Here is a 26,844-nt window from a genome sequence, read left to right as displayed (position 1 = left end):
ACCGTTTCCGCCGCTCGAGCGGGCACGGCCGCCATTTCCGGAACGACTCCGCTTCGGAGGAAAAAGTGGATACCCCTCTGATGCTGCAGAAGTGAACGGGACCAGAAGGAGGTCCAATGGATTCGGCAGAAATCGTAGAACACGACTCTGCAGTCTCCACCGGAGCCTCAACCGGCTGAGGATGAGAGGCCGGTAGGTGGAGGACGCATCCTCCGTCCTACTCAGCGTAGTGATGCGAAGAGCGTCCTGCGAGCGCTTGACAGCCGCACCATGGCGGCGTCAGCACTGCAAAGGCGCGGACAGCATTCCCGTAGAAACGTCAGTCGTCTCCACAATCCAAGAGGGTTATGCTCTCACAGAGAGAACAAAAACTCTCCACGAACGCAGCCTCTGAGTGCTTGATGCCTAAACACGAAGACAGCGCTCGTGATCGTCACTGGAACCCTTATACCTCTCGCATCCAAGATCGCACGGACAAAAAGCAATCCTGAAAAGGACGCTGATCTCCGAATATACGAGAGAGTGGCTGTCTTTAAAAAGACACAGAGCTCTCACGTATCACTCTTTAGGGAAATCACTCTTTAGGTGCTCAGCTGATGATGAGCACAGGGAGAGGCAACGCACACACTAAACTCAAAACAAAAAATATGCAGAGCAGTGGAATACTGCGAGCGTCCGCTGTGTTAGTACTGCTTGTCAATCAACTTCAGCAACCGTTCCCAGAAGAGCAGAGAGTAGCTTCTCAGTAGCACATAATACCAGCTTTCGAAGCGAAAAAGCTAATTTCCCTATTTGCACCTGCTGCTTATAAAGGCACCTGGCGGGGCGGCGCCAGCATTATGCAAATATCTCAATGCCAAGTTCATTGGCGTTTTAGTAGTATACGAAGCAGATTGGTCTCTCTAAGCGAGTTCCCAATTCGTCGGTCACGACGTGACGTCGTAGTGACCGACTGAAAGGGAACTATCAATTATAGACATTTGTGTTACTGTAAATTACAAGAAGTCTCAAGACCAGGGGTCTCCAACGTGGTGCCCGCACAAAGTCTGTGAGGTGCCCGCCAAAGCACATTCTATTAATAGTCTCAATTGTAATATATATTTATTACATGTTCTTTATATTAGCTTGGCAACATTTTAAATACTAAAACATATCAACAAGTAAAATAAAATAAAAAAATTTTTTTTTTAAATAGACTATATCAAAAAATAGCACTCCAGACCCGTGCTCAAGACAGTCCTTGTATCACTAGTGTTAACGATTATTAGAAATTGACTGATTTAAATACTTAAATAAATGTCCTTCCTTGTCTTCGCGGAGGACGTATTAATTTACTTATATAGTCATTATAGATGTTGTCAATAGACATAATAAGAACATTGTTAGTAGATTTTTTTATTTTTTGTGATCTGAATTTTTGGGGTCTGGTATATCGGACCATATTTTCCATCTTAGTCTGTCTCATCCATGTCTTCAAAGCCAATGTGATGAGTGAGTCTGATGCCAATCTCCATGCTGTATAACCGTACCTCAGATCCTAGACAGATCAGTTATCAAAGCTCTCGTGATACAGACATGCAATTGTTCTCAAGTATTATCAATACTGACAATAATAAGGCTAAAAAGCCAGCTGTCTGGGAATGTGTAGTACGGGTTATCCTACTAAATGTTCATAACTAAGTATAAATAAAGAGATTCATATGAATACAACATGCAAAAAGATGCTCTTAAATGCAACCTCTTGCTTGTTATGGATTTGAGCATCATTCAATATTGTCTGAATGTGTCTGAATGTGTGAGTGAATGGGTGAATGTGAGGCAACTTGTAAAGGGCTTTGGATGGCCATAGGTCTGTTAAAAGCGCTATATAAATGCAGTCGATTTACCATTTACAACCAGGTGTACTTTCAATATAACCATGTGATATGGGTCTAATTGAAAAGCATGATGTAATTCTAAACACTCCTTTAATAGAAGAGGGATAAACATGGGTTTGTTAATAGGACAGAGAACATATTTACAACATCTGTTCCCAAATATAAGGTTTTCTTCAATGTGTCAGCATGGACAAATGTTTAAGATGTTTGACTTTTTCATAATGATTTCAAAGGTGAATAGTGAATGTTTTCACATGTTGTACGGCAGAAAACGTTTATTGCATTGAGAATAATTTAAACGTGCATTGATAAAGAATAACATTAAACTGAAGCTTCATCCTTACATAAGAGCCAAATGCATCGCAAAAGAAAATCGATGTATATAATAAATTTTTCACATGCCAAAATTTGTCCCGTTTTTGCCCAGTTACACTATTATTGGTAAACACGTTACAGCTTTAAATAAGTAACGGACATATTGTTAAGCCATGCTAAGATATACCAGTAGGTAAATGCTTTTAGACTATCATTTGGTTACTAACTGTAGTTTTGCTGTCCTGAACATTTAAAACTTTCTGAACATATGGAGCCTTGCATTTAAAAAGATCTGAAGCATAAGTGGAGCTTCACTGTCAAAATGTTACTTTAAGGCTCCTTTGTACACCCTATGGTGTCCAAATTGTCCAGGAGTGGCCTTATAATTACAAGCATTACATAATGCTGTAACAAGCATTACAGTTAATGAGAAATAGTCTGAATGCACTGTAAAAATATTGGGTTATTGTCAACCCAGCGTTGGGTCAAAAAGGATCAAACCCAGCCGCTGATTTAAATTAACCCAGAAAATCTAAACCAAAAGTTAACCATCATTTTGGGTTGAAACAACCCAGCACAGGTTAAATTACAACCCAACGTGTTGGGTTCGTCCTATTTTTGACCCAACGCTGAGTTGAAAATAACACGGGTTGCTTTAACTCATTGTTAGGTCAAATGTAAACAATGTGGATTAAACCCAATCATTTTGGCTTGAAACAACCCAGCATAGGTTAAATTACAACCCAACGTGTTGGGTTCGTCCTTGACCCAACGCTGGGTTAAAAATTACATGGGTTGCTTTAACTCATTGTAAGGTCAAATGTAAACAATGTGGATTAAACACAATCATTTTGGGTTGAAACAACCCAGCACAGGTTAAATTACAACCCAACCTGTTGGGTTCGTCCTTGACCCAATCCTGGGTTAAAAATAACAAGGGTTGCTTTAACTCATTGTAAGGTCAAATGTAAACAATGTGGATTAAACCCAATAATTTTGGCATGAAACAACCCAGAATATAGGTTAAATTACAACCCAACGGTATGGCTTTCGTCCCCTGTTTGACCCAACGCTAGGTTGAAAATAACCCAGCATTTTTTTAGAGTGTACATGACGAATAGACCCTGTTTGTACGTCTATAAAATTTCTCGCTAATACCACAAAACAGGCTTATTACTATCTGACCATCTTACTTCTTAGGCTATGAAACACTCTGTGGGTTGTTGTTTTGCCTGAGGCTAAGGAACAATTTTGGAAAACTGTGTATTCAAATGCAGAAAGACAGCAGGAAGGAAAACTAGAGAGGCCCTTAAAAGAAAACACATTAGTGGCTTAACAGAGATGGACTGATTCCAGATGTTTTGATGCCAAAATGAAAAGAAAATGTGTCCTGGACTTAAGTTCAAATGCGTTTGAATTTATTTCATTTTAATCTCCTGCATTCAGTGGATTTGAAGGATATAGGCAAAAATCTGCCTATATCCTTTAAATAAAAAAAAGTTTTTATTTAAATTTAATGAGGAAGAATGGGAAAACATGTTCAGTTTGGTAAAGTAGGAGTAATGAATTAAAGGAGTCTGGGAGACTAAATAAAGCTGCAAGGTGGAAACCATTTATCATACCCTTCAGTCTGTTTTAATGGGTCATTTAAGTGCAGGTGGATAAATTAACCCTCCTTAGCAGCATGTTCAGTGTTGACAGATGAGAACACATTCATCTCCTAACTGGTCATTTAAGGGCCTGAAGATTGTCTCTGGTCAAAGGTCATCTTTTACTTTGACATCTCACCTCTGTGTGTTTCCTCAAACATGTCAAAGAGAAGTGACTGAGACATTTTTTGCTCTTAAATTGAATATAATGTGACAGCAAATTCTTACTTTTGCAGGTTTTTTTATTTATTAAATAAAACAGATATTTACCCATGGTTGGTTAAAATATGGAGAAACCCAACAGTTGGTTTAAATTAACCTAGAAAATGTCCATATTTGACCCAACCATGGATTGAAACAACCCAGCATAGGTTCATTTAAACCCAACAATTGCATTTGTCTATATTTGACCCAACTACGCGTTGAAAACAACACAGCTTTTTTATTGATAGGCTGACAGTACTTCATCCCTTATTTTACATTTCCTTTTCAGATATTTCTTTGATTATCCATGGACACTGATGTTCTGAAAACTCCTGACCAGTGCATATGACCTTCAAGCATTTGCATTATGGAAGAGTGAAGATGACTTTGGATAACAACATTTACCAAACAAAGCAAACCCAAACAGCTGGTCTTCAAGCACTGATACACCAAAGGTCCTGATCCTCACAAACTCAACAGAATGACTCTAAAGGACAGGACAGTTTTGGTTTTCCTCTTTCTGGGACTTTTACTCCAAATTCAATGCTCTCTTGTGAAGATGAATAAGGTGTTGAAGGTAAAAAGAGGGCAGTCGGTCTTTCTAGAGGACCAAGACTTACAGTTTCATATTCCTAGAGGAAAAGATGCCTGCAAGGTGGAAGTTGTGTTGAACGAGCCCATTACACAACGTGTCGGCACACTTTACCCAGAGGTGAGATATTTTGTCATGTCCTAAAACCTCTCTCATTGTCTTATTTAGTTGGCAATGTCAATAGAGTATTATTTAACTCTTTCACCGCCAGCGTTTTTAAAAAAAGTTGCCAGCGCCAGCGTTTTTCATGATTTTCACAAAAGTTTAATGCCTTCCAGAAAATGTTCTTCTTCAAATATATAAACATACAATACACCAAATGAAAGAACAGACCCTCTGCTTTCAAACAAACAAAAAAAAACCGTTTCATCCTACCTTCAGTAGTTCTTTTGTAATCAGCTTTTGAATATTGGTAGTTTTCTGAAAAAACACCACATTTTGAGCAAAAAGCAGAGATAATTCAATTTTTGTGACAGACTTTTCATAGAGATCCCATTCAGAGCGATCTTTAAAACAGACACGGACATGCAGCAGCTTGCCATAGGGCAATACTTCCGGTTTTAAAAAGTTGCGATATTGTGGATAATAGCGGTATTGCGGAAAGACGGAAATACTCGTCATTGGCGGGGAAGCGTTTTCTCTTGATTGACGAGATATTTAGTCAATGGCGGGGAAAGAGTTAAAGGGGACATATCGTAAAAATCGGACTTTTTCCATGTTTAAGTGCTATATTTGGGTCCAAAGTGCTTCGATCAACCTAGAAAATGTGAAAAAGATCATCCCAGAAACTTAAAGTAAACCATTCTCTCCAAGCATGTGAAAAATAGGTCATTGAAATTTGGCTTCCCCTGTGATGTCAGAAGGGGATAATACCGCCCCTTAATCTGCACTATCCAACCACAGCACTGCCATTTAGTGCAGAGATGAGCTCATTTACATTTTAAATGACACACACCATTTTTGCTCACACCTAAAAAGTGGCAATTTTAACATGCTATAATAAATTATCTATATGGTAGTTTGAGCTTAAACTTCACATATGTACTCTGGGGACACCAAAGATTTATTTGACATCTTAAAAAAGTCTTGTGTAATTTCGCCTTTAAAGGGCAAATGACCGTTCTTAAGGTGAGTCAACAGCAATACTGATGCTTGGCTTACAAATCAAACAAATTTTGGTTTTTAACTCTTGGTCACTTAGACTGTTTGTACACACTTGTGTAATACTTTAAAGTCAGCAAGGCCTGTCATTAACACACTGACTGCTGTGCCAAAATGATAACCTTTGACAGATCTGGCGCATGTCTGCTAGTCATCAATCTGAAAAGCGTTCAGATGATTTCCACCTCAGGTTTAGGATGGAACTGAGGTCATTACATGTGAAACATCTGTTTTAGGTGGTTACCGTGACCCTCATTAAAGAGCAGTGCAAGATGAAGGGTACCAAGCCGTACCATAATACTGAGCTTTTCCTTGTATTTAGCAATTCGTACGTATTGCACTATACTAATTCGGACATTTTTGTACAATTTGCTTTTACCCCTTTGACCCTGTTTTAGGGGTGGCTTATCGTTATTGTATTTTCTAATAGTTATATGTTTTTGTATGATTCATTACAAATAGTCAGATATATTACAAAACGGCACTTTTTACATGATTATGGATAAGCATACTTTCCAACAACTACAACAAAAACGTAGTTATCTTTTTTACATCTGACAGGTTTTCGACTGCCACTTTTTGACCGACGAGGTGAAATACACTCATAACGGATGTCCGATTTTAAAAGAGGATATTGTTAAACTTCGTCTGTACAAGTATGTTTCTTTCATTCTATAGCAAATTTAGATATTGTACAAACAAAGGGATGCAATACATTGTCGTTCACAGATGTGTGCACTGAAACGATTTGTCGTTTAGATTTACAGAGACAGAAACCTACACTGAGGTCTTCAATCTGCACATTGAAATCATGGAGCCTGACTGTAATGTGATTAAGTTGGGACCACAGAACCTCGAGGTACCCGAGTTCTACGGCCTCTCCAATGTTCTGGATGGTAACACGGTGTCCTTTCACTACGAACATCGACATAATATTGAGTGCACAGTTCATGTGACGACACTGGATACACATCTACCTGGTCATGGTCAGCTGGTCACTGGAGTGCCGGAGATATCAGACGGACCAAGAGGAGATGAACCTGACAGCTTTGTTCCTTTAAGGAGACAGCTGGGTAAAACCATAACAAACAATGCATACAAGCGTTTCTAGACAGTAGACGACTCTGGGTCGGGTCCACACCAAAGTCAGTAGCTCTGGTGCGGATCTGGTTCAGATAAGGGGTGCGTTTCCCAAAAGCATCGTTAGCCAACGAACATCGTAAATTCCATCGTTACTAACATCGTTCAAAGATTTTGTGTTTCCCGAAACCATCGCTCAAACGAACATTCGCAAACTGCATCGCTAACTTGTGTCGTTGGAACGACAGCTCTTGACCTGTCGTTAGAAGCATCGTTCCTTGTAATTATCATATGTAGACTTACGTTGATCATGCTTTTGAACAAAGTAAGCAAAAAACATGTAGTACAGTCTATATCCATTATTCTAAATATATTACAATTTTATTTTACGTCTTTAAATTTGTAAACAGAATGAAAGCGCTGCATTTGACAACTGCGCATGTGCGCAGTCCTACGACCTTTAAGACCCTGAGGAATCCTTGGGAGGAGTGACATAAGAGGGAACTTGCGGGTGAATTAAATATCTTGAAAATAAACAACGGATAACTAAATCACGATAACAAAATCAGTCTTCTGATGCAATATATGTTATTTACAGCAATAATCTGACATTAAATCGATTTGCATAGATTAATTAGTACTTCACCTCCCACGTGACATCCATCATCATCAACTATATTGTTAATCCAACATCGTTCAAACGACGAATGTGCGACAAAGTAACTGTGCTTTCGGGAAACACTCGTGACAAGGTAGTTCATTTCTCCAATGATGCATTGTACTATGGTCGTTCAGCAACGAGTTACGTCGTTGTTTGGAAAACGCACCCCTGGCCCGGAGTCGTCTGCTGTCTCTGACATTAACAGGGAATTATATATATATATATGTTGAATTGTTGTTTAATTTACCAAACACATCCAGTCTAAGAGTGTACAAAGGTGTTTAAGGGTATTAAAAAAGTAATACTCAAGTAACTCAAGAGTATATGAATAAAGCTACCCAGTCTCACAAATTATGTACCTATTGTCAGGTAATTTTTTATTCTTTTTCGCGATAGTGTCATGAATTTCCACATTTTTTCGTGATCGTGTCACGAATTTCTGTTTATGTGTCACTGTCACGTATTGGTTACTCAACTGCATTTTTCTTATTTTCAAACCATTGTTGCTTTGGTTTAGGGTTAGATTTGGTGTTTACGTTAGGATGTCACTTTAAGTATTGGTTTATACTATTTTTTCTGATTTATTTTTACAATTTTCTGATTTTTAAACCATTGTTTCCTGGCGTTAGGGTTAGTTTTGGGTTTGGGTAAGGATGTCAAATTTTATGTAAATCTAACCCTAAACCGAAGCGACGATGGTAAGAAAATAGGACAAAATAGTTGAGTAACCACAAAAAAAAAACACGAAAATTTGTGACAGTATCATGAAAACAAATAAAAAAATTACATAACTAAAGGTACGTTATTTCATGAGACTGGGCTGGAATAAAGGTATCCCCAGAATTAACTTATAATAATAACAATTCAATATAGGCTCTCAAAATTAATCTCAAATATTGTTAAAATATTTTAATCGATCATATATTGTTTAAGTAGCAGCAATTTTAAATGAAAAACACAAATTGCTTAACTGTATATCAGTGGTTCTCAAACTGGGGCCGGGGGGCCCTTAGATGGGGCCAGAGGGGCCCCAGTTTTATGACATTTTATACAATAAATGAAATAATCATGAAATTTCAGAAAAATAAGACTATACTAACCAACAGCACTACATTGTATAATTGAATATGTTTTGTTTAATTCAAATATTAAGTTTTGGAATGTTTTATGTCATAAATTTTGTTTAGGGGGGCTACGTAGGGATGCACCGTATACAAGGGGAGCCGCACGGCAAAAAAGTTTGAGAACCACTGCTGTATATAAACCTACAGTATATAAAATGAAGAGCTGACCTATGTTATCCCACATGAAAAATTCTGTAGTATAGTTTAGTATTCACTTTGTTAATGTACACTATGGTATTCTGTAGTATTAGCTATATAGTGAACCAATAAACTTTCCCTACAGCTTACTACAGTAAATACAAAAGTATACCGAATTTTTTATATGTGGAATATAAGAAATAAAATGATCAAATTATGGCAATTTAAAAGCTGACGAGGGCACCTATTTATTTTTTTGGCATTTTCATATTTGATGTATTCACTTTTATTAAAATGTATTTTAATTTATAATATTTATTTATTTAAAAGTTTTCAATTGACCTACTCAATTTAAAGCCTGGAATATAGTTTTTTTTGCGCGTAAAAACACACAGCCTTGCAAAGCATAGTTTACTCGCACATGCGCATTGTAACAAAATGCAATATCTCTCCTGGCCTACATACTACATACCCGTGCATGAACGATCTATGCATACAAAGCATGCGCGTACAGTGCTCTCATACCATTTTGATGACAAAATTTACGTTATGCACACTGTACGCAGACCCTCACTTACGTGTGAAAACTAAACAAAATTAGCCACAAGTTAACTACCAGTTATTTAATATTGAAAACATAACAATTTTCCTGTTTGTTGGCAGATAATAAAGCCAGAGCCCACTGTAAGAGTGATAACTGTCCGAAGGGACTGAAACTGTTAAAAATCACTAAAGTGCCCTGCAGTGATTTCCTCACGATGGGCATTCGATACCATCACACTGACCCACCGTCTCCAGATATTGACTACATCGCCATAAGACTGGACCTCACAGATACTAGAAGCAGAAGCGTAATCCAGGTATAAATCCTAGAATTCTCTACAGAATAAAAACCTTGATTTTTGTCTCATATTCTGCCTATTTTCCTATCCAGTCTGAGCAGGCCTGGATCCCAGTAACTATTAAAGATGCTGTGACCAATCAGCCACCCAAGCCTGCCTTCATGTCTATGTTCATCTTGGAGGTGGATCAATTCATCTTGACTCCACTTTCCACGGCAACCCTGGATGCGGAAGATGATGAGACTCCCAAGCAGAGGCTGGTGTTCAACATCACTAAATCTCCTACTGAGGGCTTCATTACTCATCTCTCCGATCACACCAAACCCATCTCCTCCTTTACCTGGATGGATCTCAATGATATGCTGATCGGCTACCAGCCACCAAACTCCAGCCACACACAACGTAGGAACTACGAGGTACAGTCTAGTCATTTAGCTTTATTATAGTAACACGTTAATGGCTTAAACCAAAACTATTTTGCATATTATATTATACATCACAACTTTATGCTGGCAACTCACACTCTGCTTAAATGAAAGCTTTGTTAAACAAATCTCTTTCTCCTAATGCCTTTTGGTTTCAAGCTACATTTTAGTTTATTCTTCTGTATTGAACTATATAATGAAGTCAATTACTGTTTATTTTTTTCAAGGTGGAGTTTGAAGTGCACGATTTCTACTTTGAGAAAAGTCAGTCTGTGATGGTACACATCTCCATCAGGACAGCTGATACAAATGCACCACGAGTGTCATGGAATATGGGTATGTAATGTGCACCATTTTACATAGACTCTACAAATAATACATAACATTTATGCATTTGGCAGATGCTTGTATCAAAAAGCATTTAAAGGTGCTCTAAGCGAATTCACACATTTTAGACGATAACAATTTTTTTTGTTACATATACAGCAAACATCTCCTCACTATCTGCTTGCTGCCTGTCCGCTGATCAAACTGTAAAAAACGCGATCTCCGTAGACAGCCCAGGCTTCGCAAACTGCAATATAAACACAGTGGCCAAACCTACAAACAGAAACCATAACAAAGTGTTCCAGCCAATAAACGACAAGAAGGATTTTGGGGTGGGAGCTGGGCGCGTTCATGAAAGCACGGAAAGGAAGGGAGGGGGAGGAGTTAGCTAGGCTCCGTTTGTTTGAAAACAGTTCAAACATCAACAAAAAGTAACGTCACACAGATTTGCTTAGAGCGCCTTTAAGCTATACATTTTATCAGTATGTGTGTTTCCTAGTGCAATGCTCTACTAGTTGATCTATAGGAAATACTATAAGAATAAGACACTAAAACACATCCCGGTTAAAGCATATTAACTGATTGTTCTTCTGTGATATTAATTAGGTCTCAGTCTGTTGGAAGGTCAGTCCCGTCCCATCACATGGGATCAATTGCAGATAGTTGACAATGACAACCTGAAATCTGTAAAAATCATCACCGTGGACGGCCTTCAACATGGGAGGCTTTCTGTTCGAGGTTTAATATATATTTTATCTATTTTTAATCAATTATATCCATTAATTTTACTGTCATGTTGTAATCAGTTTCACTTCCATTCTGTTTTGTTCGTAGGCGGAAAAGGTTTCATGTTCACCGTAAATGATATTAAGGAAGGTGTGGTACGCTACCACCACGATGACAGCGACACTACTAAAGACTATGTGGTCTTCAGGATTTCTGATGGCTTGCATCAAACTAGACACAAGTTTCCTATTAACATCTTGCCCAAAGACGACAGCCCACCTTTTCTTATAACAAATATGGTGCTAGAGCTTTCTGAAGGTCAGACGGCTCTTCTCAAAGGATCTATTTTAAAAGCCTGTGATATGGACTCCAGTGATGACTATATTATGTTCAACATCACCAGACCACCTCAGGCAGGGGAGATCATGAAGATGCCCGGTCCTGGAATTACAGGTGAAAAAAGACAAATATTGCTCTTAAGCCCGAAATACACTGCAGGATTTTTGCCCTCCTATAAGATCATTACCTTTTCACACTGTGCGACATGGATCGTTTAAACTTGGCTACGACAAGCATGTAGACTCTACGATGATGACACGGAAGCTTTAAAGGCTACGTCACACATTAGTGCAACATCACCAGCATGCACTAGTTATAAAGAAATACCAGTACGCAGGTCGTAGCAGCAAACACACTGTGCGGGGATCATGCTGAATTTCGGACACTATCAGCCTATCGTAGGCTATCTTTGGACGCAAGACCGGGAAAACAGCCGTCTTTGAACCTCTCTCACTGTACGATATAGGACCACCGATGAAGAGCCATGATCACAGAAATCGCGACGATTGTTCCACGATGGCAATGTTTCGTCGGGGACAGCCAATAATCGTGCAGTGTATCCCGGGCTTTAGACATAAATGAGATTAAATAAAAAGTAAAAGGAAACATTTACTTAAGGGTCCACAATGTAGATTTTAGCGGCATCTAGTGGTGAAACTGTGAATTGCAACCAACGGTTCAGTCCACTGCTCACCCCTCCCTTTTGAAATGCCATAGATATATACACTAGATCAGTGGTTCTCAAACTGGGGTTCGGGGCCCCCAGGGGGGCTGTGAGATGGTGCCAGGGGGGCCCCAGTTTTATGATATTTTATAAAATACATTCATTTATCATGAATTCTGTGTAATTAAACATAAAAAATAAGACTACTAACCAACCGCACTACTTTGTATAACTTAATATGTGTTGTTTAATTAAAATGTTACATTTTAGAACAGTTATCTCATATGTTTTCTTTGGGGGGGCCGCGAAGGAATGCACCGTACACAACGGGGGCCGTACGCGGAAAAAGTTTGAGAACCACTGCACTAGATGTTGCCTTGGCTACGGCAGTTTATCGGAACGAATGCGTCAACTAGAGCCGCCATCTTGAAACAGGGGAGCCCCTCTTCTTTAATGCATCAGCAACAGCGTCAATGTAGGCAAAGGTGTAACGGAAATAAAATCACCATAAATCGTCATGAATGCGATTTTCTAGGTTTTTCTTTTGTTTTTCTTTTGTTTTTTGGACATGTATTCAGCATTGACTCCAGAGAAAATGTAAAGTTTTGATATTAAGAAAATCTACTTTTTCTAAATATAATGCATAGTGCTAGTAGGCCTAACATCCATAAGCAGCACAAAAGTCCAGTATCATCCATGAATTCGAAGTACAAGCGGAGATAGCAGCGTTACCTAGCTACTTCCCATGACAAGACGCCTGTTCCAAGATGGCGGCGGTTTTGACGCATGCTTAGAACCCCAAGGCAACATCTAGTGTATATATCTATGTTGAAACGCATAGTGAAGCTACGGTAGGCGCAACAGGACAAACATGTCATCGTCTGAGACAACATAGTGACAAAACGCTCTCTATATAGCAGTTTGTCCTTTTACGGCTACTGTAGAAACATGACGGCGCAAAATGGCGACTTGCACGTAAGGGGACCAGCGGTGTATATAAAAACGGCTTATTCAAAGGTAATAAAAACAATACAGTTCATATTGTAAGGTTGTTATACACGACTTTATATTGCATTTTTGTCAAGAGATCCTTATAAAAGTTACACAATGCACCTTTAACTAATTTCTGCTGTGAAAAACACCCAAAATCTCACAAATGTCTCTATTAAGTTGGAGTTTCAGAACTTCAGATCTCAACAATGTCACAGACTGAGCTCAGATTATCAAAGTCTGCAATCAACAGTCAATATTATTGAATGTTTCAATATGAACAATATTTACCATTTATAGTTGAGATTGTCTTCTTTGCACAGGTTACCCTGTGGCCCGTTTTCTTCAGAAGGACCTCTTCCATTCCATCATCTATTATCGGCACTCAGGGCATGAGGTCTTTGAGGACTCTTTTGAGGTGGTGTTGTCTGATTTTCATGATCCTCCTAACCTTTCAGAACCTCAGGTAATTCTGGATTTCTCTTATTCAATAAATTATGCTTCTTACACATCCAAAATGGGATTTTTATGGGATTATTTATCAATCTGGGAATATTTTAGGTTGTCGTGATACAAATTCAACCAGTACCTGATCAACCTCCACAAGAAGCACTGGGTGTGTCAAGGCACCTGGTTGTCAATGAGACCGATGTCATCTTCTTGACCAAACAGCAGCTACATTTCGTTGACTTGGAGTCACCAGAGAGTGAGCTCACATACACCGTCACCACTCCACCCTTCTACAGCACCACCGGGTACAAAATTAAACTGTTCCTTACAATCTTATAAGACGACTGTAGAGTTCACAGGAAAGCACATACACTGACATGACTTTTGGAAGTCAAGAGAATATGATGATGTTGAAAACAACATGTATGTCTTACTTTACAGAGGGCCTGATGCAGGAAGGTTATTTCTGGTTGACAGCATCCCCAAATTTCAAAAAGATCCCAATGCCCCAATGTTAAGACTTTTCACCCAGGTAAATACTCATACATATAGTATACCTTATTGTTAGCCAAAATACAGAACAAATTATTCTTCCTGCTTTTGACATATTTTATTTATACAGTCAAAACTGTAAATGCTGGGTTGTTTCAAGCCATGATTGGATAAAAAAGACAAACCCATGCATTGGTTCAAATTAGCATTAAAAAAACGGATTAAAACAAGCCAATATTTATATAGATATCATTTTTAGGAGGTGACTGAATAAACCCTGTCTAAAATCTTTCTACGCATGCAGCATGCAGTCAACCACATGAAAGTTGCTTATATGCCCCCCATTCTGGACATTGGACCCTACAGTCGGCATATCCACTTTGTCCTGTCAGTTACCAATCAACAAGGCAGGACGACTACTGGAATTTGCTTCAACATTACAGTTCTGCCAGTGGACAACTTGGCACCAGAGGTACACACCATCTACTTAACTCTTTCCCCGCCATTGATGGGTTATCGGAAAAAACGTGTTCCTGATGAGTTTTTATGGTTATGTGTAATACCGCACTTACCCAATTAAAAAAAAAACTGAAGCAAAAAATTATTTATTAATTTTACACTTCGTATATGTTTTGATAATCATTCTGAATCTGATCTCTAACAAAAGTCCTTCACAAAAATGCAATTATTTCAGCTTTTTGCAAAAAAAAAATGTTTTTGAAGAAAAATATAGATAGGATGAACCCCCCCCCCGTTTTGTTTGTTTGTTTATTGTTGGTTTGAAAGCAGAGGGTCTGTTCTTTCATATTTGTATGTTTATATATTTTTAGAAGAACATTTTCCTGGAAGCGTTTTGTGAAACTTTTGTGAAAATCACAAAAAATGCTGGCGGGCAACTTTTCAAAAAAAGGCTGGCGGGCAATGAGTTAATCCAAAATTAACAGTGATTAGGGTTCAAAAGGTTTGTTTAGTAAACTTTGTCATATGTGACCCTGGACCACAAAACCAGTCATAAGGGTAAATTTTTTGTTAAATTGAAATTTCATCTGGAAGCTGAATAAATAAGCTTTCCATTAATTTATGGTATGTTAGGATATTTGGCCAGATGCAACTATTTAAAAATCTGGAATATAAGGGTGCAAAACAAAGAAAATATTGAGAAAATCGCCTTTAAAGTTGTCCAAATGAAGTGCTATATTTATGGTAGGAAATTAACAAAATATCTTCATAAAAAATCTTAATATCCTAATGAGTTCTGACACAAAAAAATACATTGTACGCTCAAAAAAAAAAAGATTGTTGCTCGTGTTTTCAAAATATTTGTTTGTTGCATCATGTAAACCATGTGCATCACGTGTTTTGTCTAAATAAGTGCCTGCTGCACACGCATCAAACCCGTTTATGATAAAAGAGACGCTCACGTTCACAAAATACACTCAAGACACTCCCTTAAAGCAGTGGTTCCCAAACTTTTTCAGCGTGCGGCCCCCCCTTGTGTACGGTGCATTCCTTCGCGGCCCCCCAAAGAAAATTTGTGACAAAAAACTGTTCTAAAACATTTAAATAAAAAAAACATTAAATTATACAAAAAAGTAGTTCTTTTGGTTAGTAGCCTTATTTTTTTAGGTTTAATTACACAGAATTCATGATAAATTAATGTATTTCATAAAATGTCATAAAACTGGGGCCCCCCGGCACCATCTCGATTCTGATTACGCATGAAATTATGTGAGTATCTGGCAAACGCGAGCGTCTCTTTTATCATAAACCCATTATACTTATCTGCAGCAGGCACTTATTTTGACAAAACACGTGATGCCCAAAGGATCACTTGAGGCTCATAACACATATTTTGAAATTACGAACCACACACATGGTTCTACAGAGGTGCTATATACAGCTGCGGAAAACATGACTTCAACCATCATTTCTAGATGTATGTATTCTATGATGAAGTGTTTCTTGTCATCTTTAGGTGCATGTGAATCCATTGACGGTGGATGAGGGAGGAGAGTCCTGGGTGAATGAAGAGCACCTGCGCCTAACTGACCAGGACTCGCTCGAGGACTCTCTGCATGTGAAACTAAAAAGAAAACCTCAGCATGGAAATATTTCTCTAGACGGCACACCCATGAGCCCAAGCCAAACATTCACAATGAGGGATGTGAGAAGCCTTAAAGTTAGGTCAGATGTGGTTCCTCATATTGTACTATCCACTATAGTACCAAATGACTTAGATGGTAATACCATACCACTCATCCCGCGTTCAGAAATACACTTTTCTAGGATATCTAAGTTTGTTGGAAATGCTTTCGTTTTGTTCTGTGTTATATATAGTATATTTGTTTAACAGGTATCGCCATGATAACTCTGAGACAGAACGAGATGATATTCAATTCATCGCCACTGATGGGATAAATACTGCCGACTTTGTGCTACCTGTCAAGGTATTGATAATTTTTCTTATGTTATTTTGCAAAACTTTTTATCGTAACAGAAGTCCGACAGGTCCACTTACTTTGACAGGTGACACAAGTCAACGACGAGGTACCGGTTTTAGTACCAGGTTTAAAATCTATTATAGCCTGTGCAGAGGGACAAGAAGTGGTCATCACTATAGAGTACATCTGTGCCACAGATCTGGACAGTGATGACAGCGCATTGATCTATATGATCGCCCGCCAACCTTATTATGGGGTTGTTCAAAGAAACGGCATCATTGTGGATCGCTTCAATCAAGCTGATGTAACTGCTGGTGTCATTTCCTATAGGCACACTGGTAATACAAAATTTAAGATTTATAATTTGCTTTGTCATTTAATTACATTGATGGTATGATGTTTATTTCCAAAATATAAACGTATGTTTGTTATGCACTCAAGGACAAGAGATTGGGCTACAACCCCGTCATGACATCATTACGTTTGTGATCTCTGATGGAGAGTCGGATCCTTCCTGTTGTGGGGGTAGCGGACGGACACCCAAAGTGCAGAAACCTCTGCCCCTGTATGACCTTAATGTTACTGTTTATCCTGTGAACAACCAACCACCATCTATTGATATTGGTAATGGACACCCATGTTATTACATTATTTAGATCTGCAAATAGCACCAGCTATTTGTTACCTGTGATTATTGACAGTATCTTCTGGTTTCACACCAGGACAGGTATTTAAAGTGGACGAGGGTGGGTCGGCTTCGGTCACAGAGACCCATCTGAAAGTTGCAGACCAGGACACTCCTCCGGAGGATCTGGACATCATCCTGATCGCTCCTCCACAGTTTGGATACATTGAGAACGTTCTTCCCAGTCCAGGCTTTGAAAAGAGCAACATGGGAATCAGTATTGGTGAGTGTAATGCTGTCATAGTTTTTTATCACACTTAAAGGACAGATATTATGCCTATTTTTACAAAAATATAATATAAGTCTCAGGTGTGCCTAAAATGTGTCTGAAGTTTCCGCTTAATACCCCACAGGTCATTGTTATGGCATGTTTAAAGTGCCCCTATTTGGGAGGGATCAATACAAGGAGACAATAGTATCTTATATGCATTAGCACTACAACATGCTAACAAACACAATTAGAAAAGCTTTTGCGTAAAATAAACCAGTCAGTCAGTGGCTGTGGGCGGGGCTTTGTTTTGTGTGACGTCACATTGTCAAGAGAATCAAAACAGCATGTCTAATGAGATTCATTGTACGGTTATTGTGTTCATACACCCCCAATACACATTTATGTCCAAACACCTTGTAACAGTGGATTTTGCATAATATGTGCCCTTTAATGTGACATTTCTTTAAAGCTGTTGAATTAAAATACTGAAAACAACTTTTTATGGTTTAAAGGCGGGGTGCATGATCTCTGAAAGCCAATGTTGACATTTGAAACCACCTAAACAAACACGCTCCTACCCCAATAGAATCTGGACCTTCTTTTGATAGACCCGCCCCACACATACACAACCCAGGCAACGATGTCGGTTAGTAGACACGCCCCTTACTGCTGATTGGCTACAAGTGTGTTTTGGTACTCGGCCCGACTCCCTTTTCCAAAGTGGTTTTTTTAAATCATGCACCTCGCCTTTAAAGGAATATTCCATTTTCTTAAAAGAAAAATCCAGAAAATTTACTCACCACAATGTCATCCAAAATGTTGATGTCTTTCTTTGTTCAGTCGAGAAGAAATTATGTTTTTTGAGGAAAACATTGCAGGATTTTTCTCATTTTAATGGACTTTAATAGACACCAACAATTAATACTTAACTCAACACTTAACAGTTTTTTTCAACGGAGTTTCAAAGGACTATGAACAATCCCAAACAAGGGTCTTATCTAGCGAAACGATTGTCATTTTTGACAAGAAAAATAAAAAATATACACTTTTAAAGCACAACTTTTCGTTTAGGTTCGGTCCAGCGCGACCTTACGTAAATGCGTAGTGACGTAGGGAGGTCACGTGTTACATATATAAAATGCACATTTGCGGACCATTATAAACAATAAACTGACACAAAGACATTAATAAGTATCAGTTGAAATACAACAACGTAGGAACGGTCCTCTTTTACCACACCTGTAAACACTGGGGTGGAGTTTCGCGTTCGTCCTCTGTGACATCTTGACGTGATGACGTATTGCGTCGGGTCACGCTAGCGCATGACGACCGGATCTAAACGAGAAGTTGTGCTATAAAAGTGGATATTTGTTATTTTTATTGTCAAAAATGACAATCATTTTGCTAGATAAGACCCTTATGCCTCGTTTGGGATTGTTTATAGTCCTTTGAAACTCTGTTGAAAAAAACTTTTAAGTGTTGAGTTAAGTATTAATTGTTGGTGTCTATTAAAGTCCATTAAAATTAGAAAATCCTGCAATGTTTTCCTCAAATAACACAATTTCTTCTCGACTGAACAAAGAAAGACATCAACATTTTGGATGACATGGTGGTGAGTAAATTATCTGGATTTTTCTTTTAAGAAAATGGAATATTCCTTTAAGAATGTTACTGGTTTTCTGTTTACTTAATTGTCAATGCATTATGTGAATGTGAAGTACTGCAATACACACATGATCTTTTTTGTCTTTTAGCTTCTTTTACTTATAGGGATGTGTTGAATGGGCACATTAACTACGTCCAGTTTAGACACCAAAGAATGGAGCCCACCACTGACCACTTTATGCTGCATGTGTCAGATGGAAAACAACAGTCATCCTTAGTATCATTTTACATCATCATCAATCCAACCAATGATGAGATCCCAGACTTCCTGGCTAGAAACATCACGGTCAGTTAGACAAAAATGGTTGATGTGATGTGACTTACTGAATAGGCAAAAAAGTAGTAAAGGCATTATTAAATATTATTTACAATAAAAAATGTATTGCTCAAAACATTAAACATCATGTGATGTCTGCAGATCATCTAAAGTAACTATCAAATGTATATCTCTCATCTTTATACAGTTGTTAACCAATGATGTCTTTGCGGTGCAAGCATATTTATATTTTATTTTTGTGTAATATGAAACTGTACTTGTCAAAATGATTTGCAGGTGTGTGTTATTAGTTTCAGGCTTGAAATGTCGCAAGTGGCCAATCACAATTCAAGGTGGAGTCCATGATGTTTGAATGCCGATGTTGATATTTGAAATCACCTAAACAAACACGCCCCTACCCCAATAGAATCTGGACCTTCTGTTGATAGATCCGCCCCACACATACGCAACCCGGCATTTGATTTGATTTGATTGGCTCTAAGTGTGTTTTGGTAGTCGGCCCGTCTCCTTTTCCAAAGCGTTTTTCAAACATCGTGGACTTCGCCTTTAAGCATTTTAGAGAGCCTTTTAATATATGGATATAACATATTGTACATTGTTAGCATTGGTCTTTCAATTTTTAGATGTGTAATGACAACTCACGTTTATCTCTAGGTTAGAGAAGGAGACATGACAGCATTGGACCCATCTGTAATCAATGCAGAGGATCTCGACATTCCTAGAGATCATTTAACATTCAGTATAATCCAGCAGCCCCAACACGGATCCATCATGGGTGCACCCCATGGAAATGACGTGACGTTTCAGAAGAGGGTCGTGAACAAGCGTGAATCTGTGATACCAATTGAACACTTTACCATGAATGATCTCAGGAGCGGTACTGAATGTTTTAAAGCTTTGCGGTTTTTCGAAATCTCAATTTTATGATCTGCACATTCTCAGAAAAACAAGTACAAAATCTGTCACTGGGGCAGTAGCCTTTAAAAAGTACTCTTAATATTTACCATATAGGTACAGATGTGTATAATTGGTATTAATATGGACTCTTTAGGCACAAAAGTGTATGTTTTGAAAGGGAACTGCCCCAGTGACAGCTTTTGTACCCATTTTTCTGAAAGTTTACAATTTTATTTGTAGTCCAAATTGTAGTCCAATTTTTTTATTAGTACACTTTAAAAATGCTGGGTTATTTTCAACCCAGTGTTGGGTCAAAAAGAGACTAAGCCAACACTTTGGGTTGCAATTTAATCTATGATGGGTTATTTTAACCAATAGGCTTGGTTAATTCAGGTGTGTCTGATTATTGTTGTTGTGACTACTGAGGTCAGGCACACCTGGATTAATCAGTTTGTCCAATAATGGCTGACAGGAAACAATGAGCTGGCTGAAGTTCAGGAAGTAGTGCAGCTGGGCATAAAGCCTATTGTTGGGTCAAATATAAACATTTTCTAGGTTTCTTGGGTTATTTAAACCCACCAGTTGGGTTTGTCCCTTTTTGACCCAGTGCTGGGTTGAAAACATCCCAGCATTTTTTAAGAGGGTTACGTTTAACTACAACCTACTATGTTTAAACTATGAATATTAAAGGAATAGTCTACTCATTTTCAATATTGAAATATGTTGTTGCCTTAACTGGGAGTTGTTGGTGCATCCCTCTATCGTCTGTGTGCGTGCACGTGGGCGCCGGAGCGCGTTGCGACGCTTCGATGGCATTTGGCTTGGCCCCATTCATTCAATGGTACCATTTGGGGATGAAGTTAGAAGTGACCAAACACATCAACGTTTTTCCTGTTTGGGACGAGTGGTTGTGCGGGCAAGTTTGGTGGTACAAGGTGGAACGTGGCGCTTTTCTGGGCGGATTTAAAAGAGGAACTATATTGTATGGCGTGGTGGCACTTATGGGAGTACTTCGACTCGGCGCAGTAACACCCTCCCTCTCCCATTATGAGAGTGAGAAGGGGAGCGGATTTTTCAGGCGAGTCGAAGTACTCCCAAAAGTGCTATTACGCCATAAAATATAGTTCCTCTTTTAAATCCGCTTAGAAAAGCACTACGTTTTATTTTGTACCACCAAACTTGCTCGTATAACTACTCGTCTTAAATAGGAAAAACGTTGATGTGTTTGGTCACTTCTAACTTTATCTCTAAATGGTACCATTGAATGAATGGGGCTAAGCTAAATGCTATCGAAGCGTCGCAGCGCGCTCCAGCGCTTACGTGCACGCACACAGATGATAGAGGGATGTATCAACAATTCTTAGTTAAGGTAATAACATATTTTAATATTGAAAATGAGTAGACTATTCCTTTAAGGATTATTATATCTAACCTCTGGATCGATAATATGCGTAACGTGTATCAGATATATTAAAGTTACATTGTTCCCCTCTCAGGCATGACTTTGATGTACATGCATGATGATTCAGAAAGTGAGCAGGATAACTTCATCATTCAGCTCTCTGATGGAAAACACAAGCTTCAGAAAAGTGTGCAGGTGAAAATACTGCCGGTCAATGATGAGAAGCCATATATTATACGGAACTGCAGTATGCCACTACAGTATGAATATTAGTCATTAAGATCAATAAATTTGGCATTTATCAGACTCTGTCACAATGTTAAAAACTAGAGCCATAACCCTAAACACAACCCTTAACCCTTAATTTAACCCAAAGCTAGTTTGATGAATAGCAAGGATGTTAATCACATGTACTGTAAATGTTTAACGTGTGGAAGCTTAAAGTAGAAATCAATCTGTGGTTCTGCTTTGATTTCTCAGGAACACTGGGATTCAGATGGAGCCTGGAGAATCTAGACTTATCTCCAGTGCTGTGCTCAGTGCACAAGACAAAGACACGCCCCCCTGTGACATAATTTATGTGTTTGAGAGTCTACCCAATCACGGTGTCATTCAGATTAAGGTCAGTGTGAAATATTCATATAGAAAATGATGGGTTTCCCAGGCAAAAAAGTTAAAAAGTTGCTTTGGATAAAGTCAGCGGATCGTTTGCTGTCTAGGGATTTTATGAGGTGGGTAATTGATATGAATTAGTATGATCTGCTTTCGCCCCGTGACACTGGGTTGGTGTAACGGGTGGGGTGTCATTTATGCATTTTTCAGTCAAGTGTGCGTTTTGTACAACTCACTTATAACAAATTCATTGCCGCCACACAAAATAGGTTGAATATGGTAATAAGACATTTTACAATTAATTTTCCCGGACATACTTGTCGATTGCTGTTATATAGGTAGACACAGAATGGATGGATATATCGGCAGGGAAGAATTGTTCTCAAGAGGTTTTGGATATGAATCTGTTGCGTTATCTTCACACCGGTCAGCCTGGGTCTCGGACTACTGACTTTTTTGTCTTCTATCTGACGGACGGCAAAAACCGCTCTCCCGCTCAGCACTTTCACATTAATGTCAAAGAAGTAGAGAAAGGTGGGTGGACACTTCAGTGGCTTTAGTGGTTCATATTGCTTCTGTGAAGGAAGGCCACAGAGATTTTTAGTTTGTAATTTGCATAAAAATGAATTTAAACGGTCACACTTTATTTTACGGCATCACTGTTACATTGTAATTATATATTTAAGTAGTAAGTTATAATCATTCACTACATGTACTTACTATAGGGTTGGGGTTAGGATTAGGGTTTGGTTTAGGGTTAGTTGCATGTAATTATGCATAATTAACTGTTATTACTATAATAATTACATGTAACATGTGTAACAAAGACACGGTAAAATAAAGTGTTACCAACAAATGATTCAAAATGTAACAGCGGTGTAGCGACATACCTGTCTTTCATTGATTTCTTTCCAGGAGATATAGTATTATTCATGAGGCCTGTGAAAACGAGTCGTGGGGAGCGTGTGATCCTCACCACAGATGTGTTGCTGGCAGTAGATGGCACTGATAAGCCAGAGGAACTTCTCTATGTCATCACTGTTCCTCCAGCACATGGTCATGTAGAGTACATCAAACATACAGGTGTGCCAATTCAATCCTTCAGTCAGCTGGATGTAGCAGCGAACCTGGTGTGTTACGTACACGACAACAGAGCAGATTCACCAAAAGAGAAACTTCAGTATGTAAATTTTGACTAAATTTATTATTATTACTTTTTTCTTTATTTTGACCTACGAATAAAATTTTGTATGTGTGTAAGTACAAAAAAATCGGGATTTATCAAACGTGCGCACAGGGTTTGTACGCACATCAGGGAGTAATCCTTGATGATAAATCCCACTTGTTCTTAAGCACCATGCTCGTGCACGTTCATGGTCATTTGTATTCCGAAGTTGAATAACACATGCTTTTTTCGGCGTTAAATAATGGTGCAAATACCACTAATTTCGCAAACCTCAGTAAATCGCAATGCGTGATAATTTAAAGGAAAACACCACCGTTTTCGATATTTTACTATGTTCTTACCTCAACTTAAATGAATTAATACATCCCTATCTTTTTTCAATGTGTACACTTAATCTTTGTACAGAGTGTCGTGAATGTGTTAGCATTTAGCCTAGCCCCATTCATTCCTTAGGATCCAAACAGGGATGAATTTAGAAGCCACCAAACACTTCCATGTTTTCCTTTTTAAAGACTGTTACATGAGCAATTAATTTGCAGCACTTCGACCTCGACGCACAGTAACATCATCACTCCTGACTACTCTCGCTCAAACTTCCTTCAATATTACTGTGCCTGAGGTCGAAGTGCTGCAAAACGTAAAAATTACGTTTTATTTTGTGCCACCATACTTACTACTCATGTAACAGTCTTTAAATAGGGAAAACATGGAAGTGTTTGGTAGTTTCTAAGTTCATCCCTGTTTAGATCCTAAGGAATGAATGGGGCTAGGCTAAATGCTAACACATTAACGACGCACTGTACAAAGACAAAGAAGTAAACGCATTAAAAAAAGGCAAAGATGTATTAATTTGTCTTTAAATAATCTCCTCCTAGAAATGCATATGCAATAACCCTACTGAAAAATCCAGCTAAGACCAGCATAAGCTGGTGAGCTGGTTTTAGCTGGTCCCCAGCTTGGTTTTAGCTGGTTTTGCTGGTGTAGGAAGCTGGTTTTGCTGGTGTAACAAGCTGGTCTAGGTGTGTTTTGCTCACATTTTAAGCTGGTCTAGCTGGACTTAGCTGGTCATGCTGGAATTCCAGCTGGCCCACCAGCATGACCAGCTTTGTTAGGCTGGGAGGACCATCATAAACCACCTTAAACCAGCTAAAACCAGCTACCAGCTTATGCTGGTTTTAGCTGGATTTTTCAGTAGGGAAGGTCAGTTGCAAAAATAAGCAGGCCACATCTTTTCAGCGCTAATTCATCCTTTTAACAGCAAAACTATGGTTTGTTCTGGCTGTAGCTGTTAGTAAATCTGGCCCATAATGTTTTGTTACTTGTTGTTTTGAAACATAAATGCTAATAATGTCCATATGTCTGAATGATGTCTAGGTTTGTGGTCAACAATGGGAAATCAACACGCAATGGTACCTTAGAGATCTTGGTGGAGTTGACTGATAAGATTCTGCCCACACTCGTGCGCAACACTGGTCTGCAGGTTCCTCAGGCTTCCACCATAACTTTGTCTCCTGATGCCCTCTTCCTATCTGACCCTGACACCCCACCCACTGCATTGATCTACAAAGTGATTCACCCTCCCCAGTATGGCCAGCTGCTCTTGAAGGGGCAGTTACTGGTGACTGGCAGTAATTTTACCCAGAAGAACATTCAGGACCTGGATGTTGCATACAAACATTCAGGTGGAGCTTCTCAGATCGATCGCTTCAAGTTCAAAGCATCTGATAGCACAGAAAGAGGCTTTCTGGTGGATGGAAAAGTACAAACCGAATCGGTTTTCTTCACGCTACAGGTTAGTCATACCAGCTTTGGTTTTAGTACTGAACTAGTGTATTACAATTATATGATTGTATGAATTATGCTTGTGTGCGTGTCTACCACAGATTGAAGCTCTTGACAGCTCTGCACCACAAATAGTAACCCTTCAAACTCTGTGGAAAGCGGAAGTCCTGAATGACGGTCGGTATGGAATATTCATATCATCGAGAGAGCTCAAGGCACAGGATACTAACACTGCGGACGATCGTCTTATTTACCATATCATCAGAGCACCTTACTTTGGGTATCTGGAAAATTCGACCAATGGTGAGAGGCTAAAATAGGAAGGTTTTGTCAGAAAAAGTACTTGATTTTATACACTGTACAAGGTCAATTGAAATGAAATTATAAGTAACACTTTACAAAAAGGTTGTATTTGTTAACATAAGTTAATGCATTAAAGGTGCAGTGTGTAATTTTTAGAAGGATCTCTTGACAGAAATGCAAAATAATATACAAGACAATATACAGACCCCTCTGCTTTCAAACAAACAAACAAAGCGAGGAAAAAAAGTTTCATCCTATTAATATTTTTTTCTCTGCTTATGAACTCTTAAATTTTTTTAAAATATATTTTTTAGCAAAAAGCTGAAATAATTGCATTTTTGTGAAGGAATTTTGTTAGAGATCAGATTCAAAATGATTATCAAAACATACACAGAGTTTAAAGGGATACTCCATCGTTTTTCCATATTAAACTATGTTATTACCTTAACTAAGAAGAGTTGATACATACCTCTATCATCTTAGTGCGTGCACTTAAGCACTGTGGCGCGCGGCGACACTTTGGTAGCACTTAGCTTAGCCCAGTTCACCCAATGGTACCAAACAGAGACGAAGTTAGAAACGACCAAACACAACAACGTTTTCCCTATGTAAAACAAGTAGTTATACGATCAAATATGGTGGCACAAAATTAAAAGTGGCGCTTTTAGAAGCGGGTTAAAAAGGGTAACTATAATGTATGGTGCACTCTTGGGAGTACTTCGACTAGGCGCAGCAAAAAGTCACGCCTGAAAAATCCGCTCCCCTTCTCCCTCTTATAATGAGAGGGAGAGTTTTACTGCGCCGAGTAGAAGTACTCCCAAAAGTGCTATTCCGCCATATTTTTATTTTTGTATGAACTTTCCCTTTAAAGTGCCCATATAAGGACTTCCATTGTACTTTCTGCACTAAAATTGCCCATAAAAAAATAAAGCAGGATTGTAACGTAAGAATCTTTCTGAAACTTGCACGAACCCTGGCGAAACCCTGTGGATTTTACAAACAGGGTCACAAATAATTGTTTAGATTTTGGGTTGAAACATAACCCAAATATTTAACCCCTTACACTTTGTGGACATCAGCCTCATCAGTTGGGAAAATACTGTATCATTGTCTGCAGGTGAATTCGTAAGACAGCGTTTCTCTCAAAGGGATCTGAACAGGAGGATTCTCCTCTACATTATTAACTCAGCTGTGGATGCTCTGACTGACAGTCTGGAGTTTTCGGTTTCGGATGCTGTGGGCAATACTGGACCCTCTCACAAGTACAGTAAATCCTAACAGGAATATTTCAACAAAATGAAGGCAAATAGTATGTTTAATATCATGT

General features: G+C 38.6%; 1 protein-coding gene across 3 annotated transcripts in view; it reads left to right on the top strand.

Annotated features, from left to right (window-relative positions):
* The window catches only part of frem1a (Fras1 related extracellular matrix 1a), a 42,932-nt gene that overhangs the window by 10,486 nt on the left and 5,602 nt on the right, over window positions 1–26,844 (top strand). The window contains exons 2-27 of one of the 3 annotated variants that reach the window (XM_073859366.1): window positions 4,335–4,757; window positions 6,360–6,454; window positions 6,558–6,871; window positions 9,465–9,661; window positions 9,736–10,059; window positions 10,296–10,404; window positions 11,002–11,133; window positions 11,230–11,574; window positions 13,438–13,580; window positions 13,676–13,869; window positions 14,006–14,096; window positions 14,361–14,528; window positions 16,032–16,240; window positions 16,410–16,503; window positions 16,583–16,835; window positions 16,939–17,121; window positions 17,220–17,405; window positions 19,148–19,344; window positions 19,990–20,212; window positions 21,729–21,877; window positions 22,119–22,256; window positions 22,585–22,780; window positions 23,162–23,426; window positions 24,807–25,224; window positions 25,316–25,517; window positions 26,635–26,779. In XM_073859366.1, coding sequence (XP_073715467.1) covers window positions 4,527–4,757; window positions 6,360–6,454; window positions 6,558–6,871; window positions 9,465–9,661; window positions 9,736–10,059; window positions 10,296–10,404; window positions 11,002–11,133; window positions 11,230–11,574; window positions 13,438–13,580; window positions 13,676–13,869; window positions 14,006–14,096; window positions 14,361–14,528; window positions 16,032–16,240; window positions 16,410–16,503; window positions 16,583–16,835; window positions 16,939–17,121; window positions 17,220–17,405; window positions 19,148–19,344; window positions 19,990–20,212; window positions 21,729–21,877; window positions 22,119–22,256; window positions 22,585–22,780; window positions 23,162–23,426; window positions 24,807–25,224; window positions 25,316–25,517; window positions 26,635–26,779 — 5,201 coding nt within the window. In that variant the 5' untranslated portion in view covers window positions 4,335–4,526. Of the gene's footprint in view, window positions 1–4,334; window positions 4,758–6,359; window positions 6,455–6,557; window positions 6,872–9,464; window positions 9,662–9,735; window positions 10,060–10,295; window positions 10,405–11,001; window positions 11,134–11,229; window positions 11,575–13,437; window positions 13,581–13,675; window positions 13,870–14,005; window positions 14,097–14,360; window positions 14,529–16,031; window positions 16,241–16,409; window positions 16,504–16,582; window positions 16,836–16,938; window positions 17,122–17,219; window positions 17,406–19,147; window positions 19,345–19,989; window positions 20,213–21,728; window positions 21,878–22,114; window positions 22,257–22,584; window positions 22,781–23,161; window positions 23,427–24,806; window positions 25,225–25,315; window positions 25,518–26,634; window positions 26,780–26,844 lie in introns of those variants that run through there. The other 2 variants (XR_012360067.1, XM_073859367.1) reach the window with 2 other exon arrangements.

This window comes from Misgurnus anguillicaudatus, chromosome 21, assembly GCF_027580225.2.
Source record: "Misgurnus anguillicaudatus chromosome 21, ASM2758022v2, whole genome shotgun sequence".
Taxonomy (NCBI): Eukaryota; Metazoa; Chordata; class Actinopteri; order Cypriniformes; family Cobitidae; genus Misgurnus; species Misgurnus anguillicaudatus.
Note: the sequence above shows the minus strand (reverse complement) of the source record. Positions and strands in the feature narration are given on the sequence as shown.